General features: G+C 49.6%; 1 protein-coding gene across 4 annotated transcripts in view; it reads right to left on the reverse strand.

Annotated features, from left to right (window-relative positions):
* FARP1 (FERM, ARH/RhoGEF and pleckstrin domain protein 1) overlaps positions 1-22,498 on the reverse strand; it is a 356,237-nt gene that overhangs the window by 22,720 nt on the left and 311,019 nt on the right. For all 4 annotated transcript variants that reach the window (XM_050947809.1, XM_050947801.1, XM_050947782.1 and 1 more), the window contains exons 18-19: positions 21,241-21,478; positions 8,205-8,335 (exon numbers count right to left, since the gene is read on the reverse strand). In XM_050947809.1, coding sequence (XP_050803766.1) covers positions 8,205-8,335; positions 21,241-21,478 — 369 coding nt within the window. The remainder of the gene's footprint in view (positions 1-8,204; positions 8,336-21,240; positions 21,479-22,498) is intronic.

The following is a 22,498-nucleotide window of genomic DNA, read 5'->3' on the forward strand; positions in this document are numbered from 1 at the left end:
CCTCTGATGAGTGTACCCTGTAAATATAAGACATGGTATAAAAGCAAGCGTTTTTTAATGATTAATTTGCCCTGAGGACTTGGGATGCATTCACAGCCAGTACAGTTACTGGAAAAGTCTGTTAACATGTCTGGGGATGGAGCGGAAATCCTCCAGGGACATCTCCATGAAGCTCTCCTGAAGGTCCTCCAAAAGCCTTTGCAGAAGGTTTCTGGGCAGCGCTGCTTTATTCCGTCCTCTATGGTAGGATACTTGACCACGCCATGCATGTAGCAAGTAATCTGGTATCACTGCATGACAAAGCCTAGCTGTGTATGGTCCCGGTGATTGCTGGCATTCAAGCAACATCCATTCTTTATCTCGCTGTGTTATCCTCAGGAGAGTGATATCGTTCATGGTAACCTGGTTGAAATTCAGGAATTTAAGTAAGAGGACAGAGATGGCCATTCCTACTGGGCTGTTTGCCTGTGGCTTAAAAGAAATCCTTCCCTGCAGGTAGCCAAGCAGGGGGAAGGGGGGAGGGCGATTAGTGCTGAGCTTTTCCGCGTTTGGCTAGCAGGGATCTTCCCTGCTACCAGTCATGCGGTGGGGGTGGGGGAAAGGGGGGTGTTTAGCAGTGATCTTCCATGATACCAGCCACGAGGTGGTTTCTGCTGCTGCACGTTAACAGGAAAGAAGCAGCACTCAATGGGCTTTGCTTGCTATTTGGGAAAGGAGGGCGCTGGATAGATGAAGGCTGCAGAAGACGAAACACAATGGCTTATCATGGCCGCATGCAAGCCGAACTCTGCTGCCCGGGCCTGCGGCTGCGATCTGTAACACCAAAGCCGCAGGCACTCAATATTAAGATGCAAAATGCGACCTTGTAGTGAAAACACATGTGCTATGTAAGGTGAATAGTGTTGTTCACCGTGAAAGAGTATGACCATTGTTCTCTAAAATGTATCTTCTTAAATACTTCTCTCCTTTTTTTCCCTCCCTCATGCAGCTGCAAATTTTTCAAGCCTCTCTACTCCGTCCCGAAGGCTACCTCAGATAAGGCGGCGGAAAAAAAAGATGCGAGAAGAAATGTTTTCGGAAATCATGGAAGTGACCCGCAATGAAAGAGCTCATCTGAATGAGTAGAAGGACGTGGTATCAAAGTACAGGAAAGATGCCAGTGACTGTGAGGACAGGAGGGACCAATGTGAGGACAGGAGAGACGCTCGAGATGAGAGAAGGCGGCAGGAAGATCAGCGGTGGCGGGATGCATCTCTGGGGCTGCTGCGTGATCAAACTGACATGCTCCGGCGTAGGCGGAGCTTCAGGAACGGCAACAGGATCACAGCGTGCCACTGCAGCCTCTATATAACCATCCTTCCCCCTCACCATGTTCCTTAGCCTCCTCACCTGCCAGACAAGTAAGAACTCATGGGGGTAGGCTCTGTGCACCCGCCCACTCCACCCCAATGGACAGCCCAACAAAAAGGCTCTCATTATTATGAAATTTTTTCAGTGGCCTTTTCCTTCCCTACTATCCTCCTCCCAAACCCCACCCAGGCTACTTTGTCAGTTCTCTCCCTCTTTTTATAATCAAGTAATAAAGAATACATGATTTTTAAATGAGAGTGTCTTTATTTCCTTAGAAAGCAAGCTGTGATCAAAGGGAGGGTGGCTTACAGGGAATGAGTCAATCAAGGGGGGGCGGGTTTCAAACAAACAAACACAACAGTCACACTGTACCCTGGCCAGTGATGAAAATGGTTTTCAAAGTTTCTCTAATGTGCACTGCTTCCTGGTGTGCTCTTCTAATCGCCCTGGTGTCTGGCAGTGCATAATCAGCGGCCAGATGATTTGCCTCAGCCTCCCACCCCGCCATAAAGGTCTCCCCCTTACTCTCACAAAGATTGTGGAGCACACAGCAAGCAGCAATAACAAAGGGGACATTGGTTTGGCTGAGGTCTGAGCGAGTCTGTAATGTGCACCAGCGCGCCTTTAAATGGCCAAATGCACATTCTACCACCATTCTGCACTTGCTCAGCCTGTAGTTGAACAGCTCCTGACTACTGTCCAGGCTGCCTGTGTATGGCTTCATGAGCCATGGCATCAAGGGGTAGGCTGGGTCCCCAAGGATAACTACAGGCATTTCAACATCCCCAACTGTTATCTTCTGGTCTGGGAAGTAATTCCCTTGCTGTAGCCGTTTAAACAGAGTAGTGTTCCTGAAGACGTGAGCGTCATGAACCCTTCCCGGCCATCCCACGTGGATGTTGGTGAAACGTCCCTTGTGATCCACCAGTGCTTGCAGCACCATGGAAAAGTACCCCTTGCGGTTTATGTAGTGGGTGCCCTGGTGCTCCGGTGCCAAGATAGGGATATGGGTTTCATCTATCCCCCCCACCCCCCGAGTTAGGGAATCCCATTGCAGCAAAGCCATTCACTATGACCTGCACATTTCCCAGAGTCACAACCTTTCGTAGCAGCAGCTTAATGATTGCTTTGGCTACTTGCATCACAGCAGCCCCCACAGTAGATTTTCCCACTCCAAACTGATTCCTGACTGACCGGTAGCTGTCTGGTGTTGCAACTTTCCAGAGGGCTATTGCCACTCGCTTCTCAACTGTGAGGGCTGCTCTCATCTTGGTATTCTGGCGCTTCAGGGCAGGGGAAAGAAAGTCACAAAGTTCCATGAAAGTGCCTTACGCATGCGAAAGTTTCGCAGCCACTGGGAATCGTCCCACAACTGCAACACTATGTGGTCCCACCAGTCTGTGCTTGTTTCCCGGGCCCAAAATTGGCGTTCAATAGGTAGAACCTGCCCCATTACCAGCAGGATCTCCAAAGCGCAGAGGCCCGCAGTTTGACAGAATTCTGTGTCCATGTCCTCATCACTCTCGTCGCCGCTCTGCCGTAGCCACCACCTCCTCGCCTGGCTTTGCAGGTCCCAGTTCAGCATTGACTGCACGAGAATGCGCCAGGTGTTTAAAATGTCTGTGATTGCTGTCTTGAGCTCAGCAGGGTCCATGCTTGCCATGGAATGGCGTCTGCACAGTTCACTCAGGAAAAAAGGCGCGAAACGGTTGGCTGCTGCTGCGTTCACGGAGGGAGGGAGTGACACTGTACCCAGAACCACCCACGACAATGTTTTTTGCCCCATCAGGCACTGGGATCTCAACCCAGCATTCCAATGGGTGGGAGAGACTGCGGGAACTATGGGAAGCTACCCACAGTGCAACGCTCAGGAAATCGACGCTAGCCTCGGGTACATGGACGCACATCGCCGAATTAATGTGCTTAGTGTGGCCGCGTGCACTCAACTTTATACAATCTGTTTAAAAAAACGGTTTCTGTAAAATCAGAATAATCCCGTAGTGTAGACATAGCCTCAGACACAGCCTAGAATTGGAGCCATTATCTCTAATGTGTGCTTTGCCACCGCCAGACTAGGAACTGTGATCCGTAAATCGGGTGAATGAGAAGTACAATACAACCATCCCACAGGCAACAGCACACAGCCACAGGTGGTAATAATGTTCTTCAGCGTTAGCTTTCTAGTGCAAAGACTGAGGCTGTGTCTACACTGCCACTTTCAGCGCTAAAACTTTAGTCATTCAGGGGTGTGAAAAAACATCCCCGAGTGACAAAAGTTTTAGTGCTGAAAAGTGTCGTATAGACAGCACTTTATTGCTGGGAGCCGTGCTATAAAGCTACCACACCTCATTTGGGGTGAGGGTTTTGGGTTTGTTTTTTTTTAAATCATCACCAGGAGAGCTCTCCCCTGGAAATAAAGCCTATCTATTACTACCCATGTCACACCGCTGCCACGGCCGCGCTGTAACATTGGCAGTGTAGACATACCCTGAGCCCCAGCCTGGGAGTTTATCACATGGGCTAAGAGAGTGAAAGATGGAGAGGCAGCAACCACCTGAACACATAGCTGAAGGTGGCAAACAAAGTAAGCTCTCTGACTTGGCATGCAAAGAATCTCCTCCCTGTCTGCTTTATGGTTTCACCCCATACTGGAACAAGATAGCATTTAAGTACACTGTACTCCATCCGTCTTGTTCTCTTTTCTCTGTCCTTGGATGGACTGGGGCAGCAAAAAGTGAAATTGACACTTTGTCAATTTCAGTTAGTAGTCAGGCTGCACATGAAGTGAAATATGTTGGGAGACAGGAGAGAGTCAGAGCAGAGCAGCAGGGGGTCAAAGCACTGAAAGGAAGAAGCAAATGATGGTAATTACACCAGAGATTAGCAGGGGCAGACAATGAAAGGAAGGGGGAATAAAAAAATCAGATAAGGAGCAGTAAAGGAATAAACAAGAAAAGGGAGATGAAAATAGACCCAAAGTGAGGACCCACCTACAGTGATCCAGGCTTTCATTGTTGCCATGGCAGACTTTGGCAACACATCATCTAACGTGGACTAGGAAAGCCTTACAGACACGTCAGCTGCTTAAACATGCAGTAATCCATCGTGAAGGTAAGAAAGACCAGGAAGAGCACAGCACACCAGTGCTCTACACTGGCTCTCCGACCAAGTGCACCTCGAAGTCCTCGTCTTAATCTTTAAAGAATTAAATGGCTAGAACCTAGCTAGCTTAGAGCAACCTTTCTTCAGCACCCCACCTCAGCAGCAGACACATCAGAGACATTACACCTGCTGATGTGTCTGCTAGCGATAGGACTGTCTGGGTGGAGGGTGTTTAGCTGCGGGATTCCGTACTGCCAGGATGCCATGTGCCTTACATTTAGGACACAAAATGTAAAACATCCCTTTGTGCAAGCTTTCCCTCAGTAATGAGTGTGGAAGAAAAATGGCCTGGCAGATGACAACTATCAAAAATGACCTTTTTAGTGATGCAGTATAAAAGGAACGAATGGGGGAGGATTCACCCTTCAACAGAGACAAGATGAAACTCTTAATTGTGTGTACAGTACATAGATACCATAGACAGACACAAACAGGCAGGCAAAGACAGACATGTTAACTAAGCTCAGAAATCACAGTGATGGACAAAAGAATCTGAATAGACTAGAGCCAGTAAAAAACAGAGAGAAAGAGAATTAAACAGAAATAAAGGAGAGAAATTCCCATGCTTTTGTAACATCGCTTTATTTAGAAAAGCTTGTATAAAACAAGGACTCAGAAATTATCTATCCTGTTATATGTAGACTACACAGATAACTGTCCCTAAGGCTAAAGTGATATACTGATTCCTTGTTTCAGTGCTTGTTAATATGGAAGAGATGAGTTCCTCCAGCACAAACATAGTTAAGGCTGCATGTCTGCCACAAAGATCACAGAAGTCACAGATTCCATGAATTTCTGGGACCTCCGTGACTTCTGCATCGGCTGGCCCGGGGGCCACGTGAGCAGCTCGGGCAACCCCTGGGCCAGCTGCACTGGCTGATGCTGGAGCAGTCTCAGGTTACCATGTTCCCAGTCCCCCAGCAGGTGTGGGAGGGGGCTCAAGGATGAAGCAGGGGATTGGGATGTGGGAGGGGTGAGAGCTCTGGGGCAGCTCTTACTTCGGGGGAATAGGGGGTGGGGAGAGGGAAGCTGGAAGTGGCCAGTATATCTGGCACCTAGGCGGAGGTGCAGCCAGGTGGCTCCGCACACTGCCTCGGCCCATATGTCATGGCTTTCCCCATTCAAAAGCACTTGTGGTACCCCTGGGCCCTCGCCTCCCCCAATGAGCACTCAAGTTTTAGTCGGGGATATACAGTACAAGTCATGGACAGGTCACTGGCCATGAATTTTTGTTTACTGTCCATGACTTTTACGAAAAATACCCATGACTAAAACATAGCCTTACTTATAATCCCTCATGGTCATCGGATTTTAAAAATCATAAACATCATGGCATTGTAAGGCTGAGGGTCCCAACCCAAAATGAGGTTGTGTAGGAGTAGGATTTTATATTTGCATTAGAAGTTATAATGATTGACGGTATAATAATATAGTATGTATTAAATGTATTAATGTATGATTTGATCATCCTGGCAGCCACTCTTTTCGAATAGCAGAAAGGAATGACCCTCTGGGACACTGATAGACCGAACACATCTGACAGACTGCCAGTGTCTGTACTGATGTTAATTAAGGCGGGGACAGACCAGAACAATCCTTACAGCTGATTATGGTTACCCTCTGTTTTAGGATAAGTTACAATGTTTACTATGGGGTCTTGTTTCCTATATGCATTACAAATTAGGCTCTTTAGTTAAATATACATTTCTTTGTTTTAAGGTTTAGTTAGTAAGAGACAGGATCTTGTACTGTGTCTATGTTAATAAGGTTAGAGGCAAGCTGAAGGCCCTGGGCCCCAATGTGAACTGTTTTGGTCACAAGATTTAGTAAGGTTTAATTTACAATGTCTTTTTTGCTCAACATAAAACACTGCTGTTTGTATACCTTTGAAGGTATCTGTAAAAGACTGTTTGTGTGAATGAGGAGTGTATGCATCAAGAAAAGATACAGTGTGAAGGCCATTGTTAAAGTCAGATGGTCAAGGAAGGAGGAGTGAAGAGACTTAACACCAGAGAACCATCAATGCACATCCATAATTGAGGAAGGGCAGATTGACAACCCTGTGGTGGAGGTGGGCACCCCTAAAGACAAGATAATTGATTAAATCAAAAGCAGGACAGAATGACCCTGGAGGTGCTTTGGAGTGTTAACATTAAAAGATAACACCAATTAAGGAGTAACTGGTCATAAATGACACAGCAAAATCCATAGATTTCAACAGAGAAAAGGGACTGTAAGAACAGGATGCTTTGCCATGGAACTTTGGGTTCATCTTGCCACAACTCCAGGAGCATCGGATCGCGACAAACAGAGCCCGGCTCGCCTCTACGACCAATCTGGCTGGCCCACTAGATTGATCCAGACTCTGGACTGGAAACCATAAACATCAACTGGCGGGACGGTGTGCATGGTGAGTGTGTGTGTGAGAGAGAGACTGAAAAGTATATGCTAACTGCTGTATTCTCAATAAATGTGGCGTGCTATCTTCTCCCCTATAAAAAGATCTCGTGTGCTTTTTGTAAGCACAACAGTTCCATGGTGGGGTGAGGGCTCATCAGGCTATTGTAGGAGGATCGCAGTTTTGCCATCCTTACTTCGGTGTTGCTGCCTTCAGAGTTGGGCAGCCAGAGGGAAGCTGCTGGCCAGACACCCAGCTCTGAAGGCAGAGTCACCCCAGCAGCAGCGCTACCTTCAAAGCTGGACTCCCAGCCAGCAGCCATGGAGCTTCCTGCAGCCGGGGAAGGTTTCCGGAGATGGGTCTGACTTGGCCTTGGAGTGGCTCATGCAGAGGAAGAGGAAGTCCTGTTCTTCCCTAGCCCCTCCAGGACTAGCAGCAGGAGCCTGGGGCTTGTGAGTTAAAGGAACCTTGAGTAGGCTATGGGATATGTGTGTGACCATGGCACCCCCTGACCACAGGGTCCTGGGTGGTCGCCCACTCCCCCATCTGTAAGGCCAGCCCTGTCAACCCCCAAAATGATGACCCCCCCAAGTCCCCCAACAATGCCACTTGACTTGTGTGCTGCTGCTAGTGTTGCCACTTCCTTCAGAGCTGGGCTCCCAGCCAGCAGCCACTGCTCTCTGGCTGCCAAACTCTGGGAAAGCTGGTCTTCCCTATAATAGCCAGATTTCATGGGGGCAATCAGATTTCATGGTCTGTGATGCTTTTTTCATGGCCGTGAATTTGGTAGGACCCTAATTTTAATATTACTGCCTCTGTTCCATGTGATGCGCGAAATTTCCTATAACAATCCAAAACTGTATATAAAATAAAGCCCCCCCCAAAAAGCAGAAGAGACAAGAGGATTGTTTCCCTCTCCTTTTACAATCAATAGTTTGCTCTGACACTATTGTATTTACATTTGATTTACAGTCTTTGGTGAAGGAGACAGGGCCAGTGCTAGGCAGAAAGGGCACACTGTGATGATTAGGGTTAGCTTGGCAAAACTCCAGTAGCCCTATCTACACTGCTACGAACTGATAGCATGGCCACATTAAAGCAGTGTGAAAACGGCCCAGGCTAACATGATTTAAGCATAGCTTACCTGGCCAAGGGGATGGGACAGAGAAATTTTATAAACTATGATTTTAAAAAAACCCAACAGACTTCTAAACTAGACCTCGTGTTCCAAAGCTATTTGGCTGACAATTTCAGAGCCAGAGATCTTGCTCTTGAGTAAAACTCCGTCACTTACCCTTCCTGGGACTGCCAGATTATCAATGCCTATCAAATCTTTCTTGAGTTCATGCAGCTTCTGGAAGTTCTCCATCTTTATCATACTACCATGGAGCTGAGCCACCATTTCAGAAATCTCAGCCAGAGCAGCTAGGTGAATAAAAACAAAGATCTTTTTAATGCTTGTATCAGACTTACAAGCAGGCACATAATATTTATTCCATCTGTGGCTCACGCATAGCACCCTCCCAACAAGACTGTTATAATTCTCCCTTTCTAGTATAAGATTACTCTAACTGGCTTCAAATTGCATACACAAATTCACAAGGTTATTTTACTGAGGGTGGCAGCACTGTGGCAATCACCACAGACAGAAGCCTGTTTTTACCTAAGCTTCCTACGGCATGCGACACTTTAGATCTGTCTTTTTTACAGCAACTCTCAGAGCGATTGGTTTTCAAGAAGAATCAACTCATGGCACTTGTAAGAGAATGAACTTTTTAAAACAGTACCTGAGGGCTCCACAGCTATGAGAGGAATTTCCTTTTCCCATCAAGTGAAGTGCAGAGAGCTAGCTAGAATTCATACCTTGGCACGGACTCAAACACACTAACATTTGCAGGCAACCAAACCCCCAAAGACACCCAAGAGAGGGGCATGTGTTGCCACCGTGTATTTTTTTTAATGGGATGCACAGCCCCAATTCTATTTTAAAATACATTTAAACTACTTTCTCCTGCAGCAGCCACACGTGTTTTTGATGTCTGCCCAGAAGCAGAATCAGAAGCTCGATTTTAAATGAGATGATATGATTTCCCTGAACAAAACTTACTTGTCAGAGGCTACTCCCAAGGACTCTGTTGCACTGTCGTTACTGAATTATCATTACTACTGATGGAGACAGTCCTGCCATGTTTCCTCTCATTTAAAACATTTGTTAAATCATTATCATTTCTGCATTATTAACAGATTAATGTTAGGCCCTTTTCTAATCAATTCCAGTTCCTATCTCTCTCATTAGTCTAAATATCTGTGACACATCACCCGACCCATCACACTACATGGGATCGTCCCCATATTTGGAAATTTGGTCAAATGGTTCCATATTTTTATTTCTACCATCACAGATTGTTTGTAAATCAAGGTTCCTTTCTTGCCATACCTCCAGCAATGATAGAAATAATGATGAGTGGCTTAAAGTGAAGAACTATTGTTGTGCTCAGTACGGCGTCTACAATGGCGCCAGTGGCATTATGCCCACACTTGGAAGGGGCCCATAACAACTACATGCTGCCCACACAGGGTTAATCCAGCCCTGGCCATAGCCCAGCAATGTGGGGTGGGGTGGGGTGGGAATTGTAGCTTGCACACCAGGGCATTAGGCCTGGGCCCTTGGACCTGTATCGCCATTTGCACTACAAATCCCAGCATGCCCTGCGCCTGCTGTGAGCTGGCTTGCACCTGTTCCCTGATGGGGCACGGGAGCCAGGGGGCACCTGGCTTGGCTCCCCCCACCTCAGCAGCCTTGTTCTCCTGGAGTGGCAGCAACGCTATGACTCCTAGTATGCAGCCCCCAGGAGACCCTGATCCCTGGCGCAGGCTCCTGGGAACCATCTGGACCCTGCAGCTTCGCGCTGGGTGTATGTGTGTTTGCCTGTCCTTTTGGCTGCCACTGGGCCGGCACAGGGGAGGCTGGTTGTCTGTGACCCTTAGAGGAGGAGTGGGGGGTGATGACAGTGGGGTTGGCTGCCACGCCCCCTGCCAGTGGGAATGCCCAGAAACTTCTCCCTCCACTCCAGGGAGGGGGTGCAGCACTGTTTGGGGGGAAGGTGCATTGTGGGGTGAGGCTGAGTGTGACGTGGGAGCTGGTGGTGACTCTGTGTGGGGGCGGGGTAGGAGAAGCAAGGTGTTAAGGTAGGAGTTGGTGTGGAGAAGGCAGAGGGAGGGAGGGGAGAGTCTGGGTTGAAGGTGGGGGTTGGCTTTGGGGAGGGGAGTAGAAGGGAGGGAGGTGACAGTGGGGGGATTGGCAGTAGCAGGGAGATTGAGAGCCCTTATGCGAAGGTGGGGGTTAACTGTGGGTGCATATGGGGTGGGAACAGTAGGAGGGATGTGGGGAGCGCCTGAGTGTGAAAGCTGAGGTAGGTGCTTGAGGTGGATTGTGGTAGCATTGGTGGTAAAGCGTGTGTGTGTGTGTGTGTGTGTGTGTGTGTCTCTCACGGCCCTTTCTCCTTGCAAAAGATGGACATCAGCAATTTTCCTCCCCATGCTCCACCCCGTAAAAAACGGTTACCCACCTTTTAGTAACTGTTGTTCTTCGAGATGTGTTGTTCATGTCTATTCAAAGTAGGTGTGCGCGTGCCGCGTGCACGCCAGCTGGAAGATTTTCCCTTAGCAGCCTCCGTAGGGTCGGCCCTGGCACCCCCTGGAGTGGCGCCACTACGGTGCCCTATAAAGGGGCCCGCCGACCCTCCATCCCCTCAGTTCCTTCTTGCCGGCAATCCAACAGAGGGGCAGGAGGGTGAGTATTGGAATGGACATGAACAACACATCTTGAAGAACAACAATTACTAAAAGGTGGGTAACCGTTTTTCTTCTTCGAGTGATTGTTCATGTCCATTCAAAGTAGGTGACTCACAAGCCTAACCTTAGGTGGCGGGGTCGGAGATCACTGCTGACTGGAGTACTGCACGACCGAAGGCTGAATCATCCCTAGCCTGGTGCGTGATGGCGTAGTGTGACGAGAACGTGTGGCTGGAGGACCATGTGGCTGCTCTACAAATCTCCTGAGTCTGGATCTGAGCCAGGAACGCCGCAGAGGAGGCCTGCGCCCTAGTGGAGTGGGCCGTGATCGGAGGGACAGGGGTCTTAGCTATACGATAGCATTCTCAGATGCAAGTCACAATCCATGAAGAGATTCGCTGAGCGGAGACCGGGAGTCCCTTCATCCTATCCGCCACTGCGATGAAGAGCTGAGTTGAGCGTCTGAACGGCTTTGTACGCTCAATGTAAAAAGCCAAGGCCCTGCGGACATCCAGGGAATGTAACCTCCACTCCTCATTGGAAGAGTGTGGTTTGGGATAAAACAGGTCAAGATATTTTTCTCCATGTGGAACTGAGAGACGACCTTGGGTAGGAAAGCCGAGTGAGGTCTAAGTTGGACCTTGTCCTTACAGAAGACAGTATACGGGGGCTTGGATGTTAACGCCCTGAGCTCCGACACCCTACTGGCCATGGTAATCGCCACCAGGAAGGTGGTCTTATACCACAAGTACAACAGGGAGAACAAAGCCAGAGGCTCAAAGGGAGGTCCTGAGAGGGCGGAGAGGACCAGATTCAGTCCCAAACAGGGGCCGGCTGACGAACATGCGGAAATAGCCTGTCCATACCTTTGAGGAAACGCCTGACCAGCAGGTTCGCAAACCCCGAGGTACCCCCTTCTCCCAGATGGAAAGCCGAGATGGCCGCCAAGTGAACATGAATCGAGGAGAGGGATAGGCCCAGTTGTCTGAGGTGGAGCAAATAGTCTAGGACAATGGGGATTGGGACCCCTAGTGGATTGTGACCTCGCTGACCCGACCATATGCAGAAGCGCTTCCATTTGGCCAGGTAGGTGGCCCTAGCTGACGGTTTCCTACTACCAAGCAGCACTTGTCTGACCTGCTGGGAGCACTGCATCTCCACTGAGTACAGCCATGGAGCATCCACCCTGTGAGGTGAAGGGACTCCAGGTTCGGGTGGCGGAGGAAGCCCCGGTCCTGCGTGATCAGCTCCGGGAGCAGGGACAGCGTCGGGGCGCCTGAACGGACACGTGCAGGAGTGACGTGTACCAATGTTGGCGCGGCCACACCGGAGCTATCAGGATTACCCGTGCATGGTCCCTGCGAATCTTCAGAATCACCCTATGTATCGGGGGATCGGAGGAAAGGCACAGAGCAGACCGACCCCTCAAGACTGCAGGAAGGCGTCTGACAGAGACCCCTGACTGATGCCCAGGAGGGAGCAGAACCGTCGGCACTTTCTGTTTTTCCCTCGAGGCGAACAGATCTAACTGGGGAAAGCCCCAGAGCTGGAAAATTGAGTGTACCATGTCCCATCGGAGCGACCACTCGTGACGCCGGAACGAGTGGCTGAGGGTGTCCGCCAAATCGTTCTGCTCCCCCGGAAGGTAGAACACTGTCAGGTGGGTCGCATTGTGGATGCAGAAATCTCACAACGCGAGGACTTCCCTGCACAGGGGAGAGGAGCGTGCACCCCCGTTTGTTGCTATAAAAGACTGCCGTGTTGTCCAAGAGGACTGAAACACATCTGCTGGCCAGGTGGGACCGGAAGGTCAAACAAGCCAGGCGAACCGCTCCCAGCTCCCTGACACTGATATGCAACTTGAGGCCCTTCGACGACCACAAGCCCTGCATCCTGAGGTGTCCCACGTGTACTCCCCAACCCCAATCCGACGCATCCGTTACCAGGGAGAGGGAGGGTTGAGGGGCAGCGAAGGGGACACCCATGCACACTTTCTGTGGGTTGAGCCACCACCGCAGCGAGCTTAGCACCAAGTGGGAAATGGACACCACTGAGTCCAAGGGGTCCCTGGCCGGGCGATATACTGTCACTAACCAGGACTGTAGCGGGCGAAGTCGGAGTCTGGCATGGTTTACCACAGAGGTGCATACCGCCATGTGACCCAACAGCCGGAGGCAGACTCGTGCCATGGTAATCGAGGCGCGGTGCAGTCCGAGGATGAGCTTGGAAATTGCACGGAACCTGGATTCCGGCAGGTACGCTCTGACGTGGGTGGAGTCTAGAACTTCTCCTATGAACTCTATTCGTTGCATCAGAGACAGGGCGGACTTGGCTTCGTTCAAGAGGAGGCCGAGATCGAGAAAGGTCCGCCTGATGAACAACACCTGGGTCTCAACCTGCTCCTTGGAGCGGCCCTTTATGAGCCAGTCGTCCAGGTAGGGGAATACCTGGATGCCCCGCCTGTGCAGGAAGGCCGCCACGACTGCCATGCACTTCGTGAAGACCCTTGGAGCAGCTGACAGGCCGAACAGAAGCACCGCGAACTGCAGATGGGCTTCGGCCACGACAAACCTGAGGTACCGACAGTGTCGGGGAATTATGGCAATGTGGAAATAAGCGTCCTTTAAGTGGAGGGCGGCATACCAATCTCCTGGGTCCAGGGAGGGAATAATTGAGGACAGGGAGACCATGCGTAACTTGAGTTTTCGTACAAACTTGTTCAGCCGCCGCAAGTCTAGGATGGGTCTCAGGCCCCCTTTTGCCTTCGGTATTAGGAAATACTGGGAGTAGAAGCCTTTGCCCCTGAGCTCCCGAGGGACTTCCTCCACCGCCCCTGCCTCCATGAGGGACTTCACTTCTTTACTTAGAGGTTGCTCATGAGATGGGTCCTGAAGAGGGACGGGGTGGGGGGCTGGTGGGGCGGGAGGGAGGAGAACTGGATAGAATATCCCCTCTCTACTATGCAGAACACCCAGCTGTCCGACGTGATTCAAGACCAGGCACGGTAGAAGGAGGACAGACGTGACCCAAAGGTAGGGGTAGAAGGATCCAGAGTCTCGATAGGTAGGTCGCCCTTGACCGTACCATCAAATAGAGGGTCTAGGCCCCGATGGTGGTCTCGATTGACCGGACGCCTGGCTGGAGGGGTGGCGTTGGTGATGCCTCCTGCCATTTCTGCCCCGCCTGCGCCCCAGTTCCTGGTGAGTCTGAGGCTGGTAGGGGTGTGGGGCCGTTTGCGGCCTAAACTGCCTGCGCTGGGTCGCAGAGGTATGCAAGCCCAGCGAGCGAAGCATAGCCTGTGAGTCCTTGAGGCTATGCAGACGCTTGTCCGTATTTTCTGAGAACAACATCTGCCCCTCGAAGGGGAGGTCTTGAATGGTCTGCTGGACCTCATAGGGCAGGCCCGAGGCCTGGAGCCAGGCTCCCCGCCGCATGACCAGGCCCATGGCCAGGGTGCACGAGGCTGAGTCCGCAGATCAGCTTCCCCTCCTCCACCAGGGCCGAAAACTCCTCGAGTCTTGGGGAATGAGCTCCGTAAACTTCGACATGGCTGAACACGCGTTATGACCATATCGGCTTACAATTGCCTGTTGGTTGGCAATGCGGAGTTGTAGGCCTGCCGTGGAGTACACTTTTCTGCCAAAGAGGTCGAGTCTTTTAGCGTCCCTGCTCTTTGGCGTTGACCCCTGAAATCCTTGATGCTCCCGTTGGTTGGCCGCATCCACCACCAGGGAGTCCGCGGAGGGGTGGGTGTACAAGTGTTCGTGTCCTTTAGAGGGGACGAAATAGCGCCACTCCGTTCTCTTGGCAGTAGGGGCCAGCGAGGCTGGTGTTTGCCATAAGGTGTGAGCTGTATCTGCTATGGTCTTTATCAGCGGGAGAGCCACCCTGGATGGCCCTGAGGGAGCCAGGATGTCTACTACAGGGTCTGCGTCCACCTCGATTTCCTCAGCTTGGATTGCGAGGCTCTGAGCTGCTCGCCGGAGTAGTTGTTGGAGGATTTGGAGAATCCTGTGGCACCTTATAGACTAACAGACGTTTTGGAGCATGAGCTTTCGTGGGTGAATACCCACTTCTTCAGATGCATGTGGTGGAAATATCCAGGGGCAGGTATATATATGCTAGCAAGCAAGCTAGAGATAACGAGGTCAGTTCAATCAGGGAGGATGAGGCCCTGTTCTAGTAGTTGAGGTGTGAAAACCAAGAGAGGAGAAACTGGTTCTGTAGTTGGCAAGCCATTCACAGTCTTTGTTCAATCCTGAGCTGATGGTGTCAAATTTGCAGATGAACTGAAGCTCAGCAGTTTCTCTTTGAAGTCTGGTCCTGAAGTTTTTTTGCTGCAGGATGGCCACCTTAAGGTCTGCTATAGTGTGGCCAGGGAGGTTGAAGTGCTCTCCTACAGGTTTTTGTATATTGCTATTCCTAATGTCTGATTTGTGTCCATTTATCCTTTTCCGTAGAGACTGTCCAGTTTGGCCGACGTACATAGCAGAGGGGCATTGCTGGCATATGATGGTGTATATTACATTGGTGGATGTGCAGGTGAATGAACCAGTGATGGTGTGGCTGATCTGGTTAGGTCCTGTGATGGTGTCGCTGGTGTAGATATGTGGGCAGAGTTGGCATCGAGGTTTGTTGCATGGATTGGTTCCTGAGCTAGAGTTATTATGGTGCGGTGTGCAGTTACTGGTGAGAATATGTTTCAGGCTGGCAGGTTGTCTGTGGGCAAGGACCCACCCAAGGCCTGTGAAAGTGTGGGATCATTGTCCAGGATGGGTTGTAGATCCTTGATGATGTGTTGGAGGGGTTTTAGCTGGGGGCTGTATGTGATGGCCAGTGGAGTCCTGTTGGTTTCTTTCTTGGGTTTGTCTTGCAGTAGGAGGCTTCTGGGTACACGTCTGGCTCTGTTGATCTGTTTCCTTATTTCCTCGTGCGGGTATTGTAGTTTTGAGAATGCTTGGTGGAGATTTTGTAGGTATTGATCTCTGTCTGAGGCATTAGAGCAGATGCGGTTGTACCTCAGTGCTTGGCTGTAGACAATGGATCGTGTGATGTGTCCGGGATGGAAGCTGGAGGCATGAAGGTAGGCATAGCAGTCGGTAGGTTTTCGATATAGGGTGGTGTTAATGTGGCCATCACTTATTTGCACCATGGTGTCAAGAAAGTGGACCTCCCGTGTAGATTGGTCCAGGCTGAGGTTGATGGTGGGGTGGAAGCTGTTGAAATCATGGTGGAATTTTTCCAGAGTCTCCTTCCCATGGGTCCAGATGATGAAGATGTCATCAATGTAGCGTAGGTAGAGAAGGGGGCGTGAGTGGACGAGAGCTGAGGAAGCGTTGTTCCAGGTCGGCCATAAAGATATTGGCATATTGTGGGGCCATGCGGGTGCCCATAGCAGTGCCACTGATCTGGAGATATATATTGTCATCAAATTTGAAATAGTTGTGTGTAAGTATAAAGGCACAGAGCTCAGCAGCCAGTTGTGCTGTGGCATCATCAGGGATAGTGTTCCTGACAGCTTGTATTCCATCTGTGTGTGGGATGTTTGTGTAGAGAGCCTCTACATCCATGGTGGCTAGGATGGTGTTTTCTGGGAGGTGACCAATGCATTGTAGTTTCCTCAGGAAATCGGTGGTGTCACGGAGATAGCTGGGAGTGCTGGTGGCATAGGGTCTGAGTAGAGAGTCCATATATCCAGACAGTCCTTCAGTGAGAGTGCCAATGCCCGAGATGATGGGGCGTCCAGGATTTCCGGGTTTGTGGATCTTGGGTAGGATCCTGGACGCCCCATCATCTCGGGCATTGGCACTCTCACTGAAGGACTGTCTGGATATATGGACTCTCTACTCAGACCAGATCAGCCACACCATCACTGGTTCATTCACCTGCACATCCACCAATGTAATATACGCCATCATATGCCAGCAATGCCCCTCTGCTATGTACATCGGCCAAACTGGACAGTCTCTACGGAAAAGGATAAATGGACACAAATCAGACATTAGGAATGGCAATATACAAAAACCTGTAGGAGAGCACTTCAACCTCCCTGGCCGCACTATAGCAGACCTTAAGGTGGCCATCCTGCAGCAAAAAAACTTCAGGACCAGACTTCAAAGAGAAACTGCTGAGCTTCAGTTCATCTGCAAATTTGACACCATCAGCTCAGGATTGAACAAAGACTGTGAATGGCTTGCCAACTACAGAACCAGTTTCTCCTCTCTTGGTTTTCACACCTCAACTACTAGAACAGGGCCTCATCCTCCCTGATTGAACTGACCTCGTTATCTCTAGCTTGCTTGCTAGCATATATATACCTGCCCCTGGATATTTCCACCACATGCATCTGAAGAAGTGGGTATTCACCCACGAAAGCTCATGCTCCAAAACGTCTGTTAGTCTATAAGGTGCCACAGGATTCTTTGCTGCTTTTACAGATCCAGACTAACACGGCTACCCCTCTGATACTGGAGGATTTGGGTGTCCTCCAGGGCTGGTGCTGCAGCTGTGCCCAAGACTGTTTTGTCTGGGAAGGAAGATGAGGAAATTACATGGATCAGCCCTTCCTCCGGTGCGTGCAGTCCTTCGGGGTCCTGCGGCACACGGTACTGTGGTTGCAGGGCTGATTCCGATTCTAAATGTGGCACCACGATCGGTACCGGGGCCACCAGTGAGCGGCTTGGCGTATCGGGTGGTGCCTGCTGAGCCCGAACTGTAGCCGCTGCTGGTGCCGCTGCCCGGCTAGGGGGTGCTGAACTTGGATATGGCACACCCCTGCCCAGCAACAGTGCCGGTGGAGGAGGCAGCTGCGCCGGGGCCACCGATGCCGAGGAGACCAAGGCCGAACTTGATTGAGGACCATACGCCTGGCGGTAGGCCCAGGGGGTCCAAAACGGCCACTGCGAGGGCAGATGCCATTGCTGCTGCCATTGTGGGTAACGCTGGTGGCTCGCCCCCGAAACCAATCTCCTGCTCCACGACCGGCTGGAGCGGTAGGAGTCTGCCTCTGAGTCTGAAGTCTCTGAGTACGAGGACCTGGGGGGAGCAGCACCCAGTGCCATTGGAGAGCAGTGCTGAGGTGGTGGGGAGCCTCTTATCTGGTCCGGTGCTGCCTGATCAGCGCGGTGCGGGGAGGGAGGCGACAGCATGGCCGGCTTGCCCCTTGATTGTACTGGGGGACATGCCGTGGTAGGCAACTCCCTACGGTGCGAGGAGGCCGGCGCTGGGAGTCCCATCAAGTCTGAGGCCGCCTCGAATGCCTCCGGTGTCGAAGGGAGGTACAAGTCTCCGCTGAGGTCCGGGGATCTAGGCCGGTTCGGACTCGACCGCCCTCTTTGCGGTGTGGGACTCGATGGAGCAGCCGAGGGCTGTAGCCCAGCCTGTCCGCTTGCACTCGCGGACGGCGTCGGCCTTGAGTCCTGGTGGGGTGATCGTTCCCTCACTGGCTTTCTCTTAGCGGGCACCGGCGACGGTGAGCGGTGCTGCACTGAGGCTGACTTCCTATAACCCAACTCCGTCCGGTACCGGGTTTTAGACGACTTAGGCTGGGCCCTAAGTCCTGATGCCGGTGCCAGGGCACTCCGCACCGAGGAAGACATGCTGGGCACCGCCTCGGCCGGTTCCGTATCCGAAGGTTGCCGCAGGGCAGCCTCCATCAGGAGGACTAAGTCTTTGAGCTCTGTCTTTGAGAGTTCTTGGGCAGAAGCCTCTGCAGATAGAGCACAGGTCCTTTGGGTGGCTCTCTCCGAGGCACCTCAAACAAGCAGAGTGCGGGTCACACTTGGGCAGGAATTTCCCACAGTCCTTGCAGAGTTTAAACCCGGGGGACCCAGGCATGCCCCAGCGGGCAACGAAACTAGGGGGGGACCCCCCAACTACCAAGAACTATATACAATGACCTAAGTAAACTATCTATAACGTAATTATATACATGGACTATACACAAGGATAGGACACTGCTAACTTGCTATGTGCAAGAGAAGTTCCAGCTAGCCGTCACCGGTGGTAAGAAGGAACTGAGGGGGTGGAGGGTCAGCGGGCCCCTTTATAGGGTGCCGTAGTGGCACCACTCCAGGGGGTGCCAGGGCAGACCTTACGGACGCTGCTAGGGGAAAATCTTCCGGCTGGCGTGCACGCAGCGCGCACGGACATGAACAACCACTCGAAGAAGAACTTTACTGTTTCACTTCAAGTCATGAGGGGTGGTGAGGCAAAGGGTGAAATAGATTAAAGAAACCAACTTTTAAAAAAAGTTTTGTAAACACTATTGTACCAAAGTAGAAAATCCAGCTTTCAAAAACTGTATTTACAATACATAGCTGTCATAAACAGATAGCTAAGGGTTAATGTCTCTTTCACCTGTAAAGGGTTAACAAACAGTGACCTGCAACACCTGACCAGAGGACCAATCAGGAGACAAGATACTTTCAAATCTCGTGTGGAGGGAAGCCTTTGTGTGGGTTTTTAGGTCTGGCTTTGTTCTCTCTGGGTCCTGGATGGGACTAGAAGTGCAACCAGGTTTCTGCCAATCTCCCTGCTACAGTCTCTTATCTATTTAGAATTGTGAGTAAGAAAAAAAGGTGGTTATAGTCTTTTAATTTGTTTTTTTTTATTTGCATATGTGTACTTGCTGGAAGTAGCTTAAATTGTGTTTCTGCTGGAGAAAGTTTCTTTCTATTGTTTATAAGTTGAAAGACCCTGTAACGTGGTTTTACCATCTAAATTGCAGAGATAGACCTTTTATTTTTTTCTCTCTTTTTATTAAAAGTTTTGCTTTTAAGACCTGTCTGATTTTTCTCTCCTAGTTAAGGCTCAAAGGAACTGAGTCTGTATTACCAGGGAATTGGTGGGGAGAAGGGAAAGAGAGCAGGGAGGGAAAGGTAAATTTCCTCTTTGTGTTAGATTCACGGAACTTGAATCTGTATTGCCTCTGGGAGAAGCGGGGAGAGAAATTTGATCTCTCTGTGTTGTGTTTCAAGGAACTGAATCACGGTGGTCTCCTAGTGTACCCAGGGCGGGAAAGAGCTGGGAGGAAAGAAAGGAGGAGGGAAGGGAAATGGTTTATTCCCCTTTGTTGTGAGACTCAGGGAATCTGGGTCTTGGGGTCCCCAGGGAAGGTACTGGGGGTGACCAGAGTCTATCAGGCGCTCTACCTAAGTCCTGATTGGTGGCAGCCTATCAGATCTAAGCTGGTAATTAAGCTTAGGAAAATTCATGCTAGTACCCATATTTTGGACACTAAGGTTCAAATCTGGGAATTCTACTATGACAATAACTTTGGGTGGAGGAAGTGGTGGTGGGGAGATGCAGGTACAACTCCACTGACTGCTACATCCGGGCTTAATATGGCTCATACGCATGCTAATTAAGCACTTCTGCTCATGGCCCCCAGCAGGCCCTGAGTGTTTAAACGAAAAAAGACAAAACTAACGAACAGCCTCTCCCACACAAATATCCAAATTCAAGAATATTCTGGGTATATTGATACTGCCCAGTTTGCTCTCTGTTGGCTGAGTGGAAGTCTCAATCCTGTGTGGCTTCAAATATCTGAAATAAATATCTTAAATAAAGGTTTTCATCCCCATCTCAGCAGCACCGGGTATACTGTTGGCGTCATTGTGCCGGGCCTACACTCGGAAGAGGCCCATAACGACTACATGGGGGCTCACAAATATGTTTGGCGCCAGGCCCACAAAAGGTTAATCCAGCCTGGGTTGTGCTTTATTACTATGTTCTCTCCAAGGACTCCAATATCCATTAATTAATAGTTTAATTGAAAATGTAACTGGGTACATGGCTTCAACCATCCTCAAATATTTATAGGTCTACTCTAAAACGAGGGATTCTTAAGAGTCAGTTTTACAGCAAGGGATCTCTGCTCTACAATGAGGACAAAGAGTTAGGGTGGAATTTTTGAAAAGCACCTAGCTGATTTAGGAGCACAAATCCCCTGGAAAATCATATGTAAGACGAGGAGAAAAAGGAGCAGGGAATCAAGTCATGAACAAGAGGGAAAAGCTGGGCAAAAGGCAAAGCTCATGGTGGATTCTCCATCACTGCCCATTTTAAAATCAAGACTGGATATCTTTCTAGAGAATATGCTGCAAGAATCATTCTGGGGAAGTTCTCTGGCCTGTGCTATACAGGAGCTCGGACTAGATGATCACAAAGGTCCTTTCTGGCCTTGAAAGTGATCAATTGATGAAAACCTCAAACGGAGAATATTTTCTTCACGTTTGAGAAAAATATGACAGACGCTTTGAACACCTAAAGCGAAAAACGGAAATGACAATAAAACAGGCTGCACGTCTGGAAAAAGAATATGTTGTCATGCATACGCAGAGGCAACCTTAATTCTGACATTTCCTGACTTTTGAGTGCTTGACTCTGCAAGCTGAACACTCTTCTAATGTAGTTTTTTGTATGCGATATTATTTATACTACAGCATGCCTGGTGGTCAGAATGGGGAACTAGTTATCAGAAGACTGTGTTCTAGTCCACAGCTTATAGAATTAGATTATTCCTCCACATTCACCTCTGGAGTCTCTGAAGTCAACATGATTTGGTGGGTAGTGTTTGCAGAGCCTTTCCATTATCTGCTTATAGTGCATGAGCCGGTGCAAAGGCCGGAGTAGGAAGGTATTGAGGGGCAGGTAGCAGACTTTCTGTAACTCAAAATCCCTGCACAAGGTCTCCAGCTTGCGAGAGTTCTTGATCCCATTCTCCAACTCCACCAAAACTTCATTGTGTTTCCGCAGGTGAACTGTCAGTTGCTTAAAAACAAAGAGAAAAGAAAAGAGGCAGAGACATTAGCAAACACACTGCACATACGGGATTCCAAAGCATCTGATATAAAATCTAGCTACTACTGCTGTAGTTTTTTGCAACACAATCACTTGCTCTGTGCAACACTAATGTTCTCTCATTAACCTACAAAAGAAATAAGATGGAAAATCCCAGCCTGTCCAGACTTAATTTAATCTTTTGTGCCAATTCTTCCCTTTCCCTGACCTTCTCTGCATCCCCTATAAAACAAACAAACAAACAAAACTAATTGAGGCAGACAGTCTAGCAGCAGCCAAGGAATTCAAAGTTGAAGATATTACACTGTACTTAGCTCACACCGTGCACATATCATGGGGACAAGCAACAGCACGGAGTTAGGAAACAAATGTAGATTGGGATCTCCAAAGAGGACTAAGGTAATTAGATATCCAACTGGCACTGACTTTCCCAATTCCTTAGGCCCCTTTGATGATCCTATCCGTAACCAATTGGAATTCCAGCTTTCGTTCATCTATTTATTATTAAAGAGAAGCTACAACTCCTGGCAAACTCTGAACACATACACACAAACACATCATATCAAAACACCTGCGTTACAGCACTTCATATTTTCTGTCCCTGGGTTATCATCTCATCTACATAACGCTAGGTGGGCAACTTCAGAGGTGAATTCTTTGAGGTGGTCAACAAGCATGTGGAAAAGGGGGATCCAGTGAATATAGTGTATTTAGATTTTCAGAAAGCCTTTGACGAGGTCCCTCACCAAAGGCTCTTAAGCAAACCAAGCTGTCATGGGATAAGAGGGAAGGTACTCTTATGGATCAGTAACTGGTTAAAAGAGAAGAAACAAAGGGTAGGAATAAATGGTCAGTTTTCAGAATGGAGAGAGGTAAATAGTGGTGTCCCCCAGAGATCTGTACTGGGACCAGTCCTATTCAACATATTCATAAATGATCTGGAAAAATGAGTAAACAGTGAGATGGCAAAATTTGCAGATGATACAAAAC

This window comes from Gopherus flavomarginatus, chromosome 1, assembly GCF_025201925.1.
Source record: "Gopherus flavomarginatus isolate rGopFla2 chromosome 1, rGopFla2.mat.asm, whole genome shotgun sequence".
In the NCBI taxonomy this organism is placed as follows: Eukaryota; Metazoa; Chordata; order Testudines; family Testudinidae; genus Gopherus; species Gopherus flavomarginatus.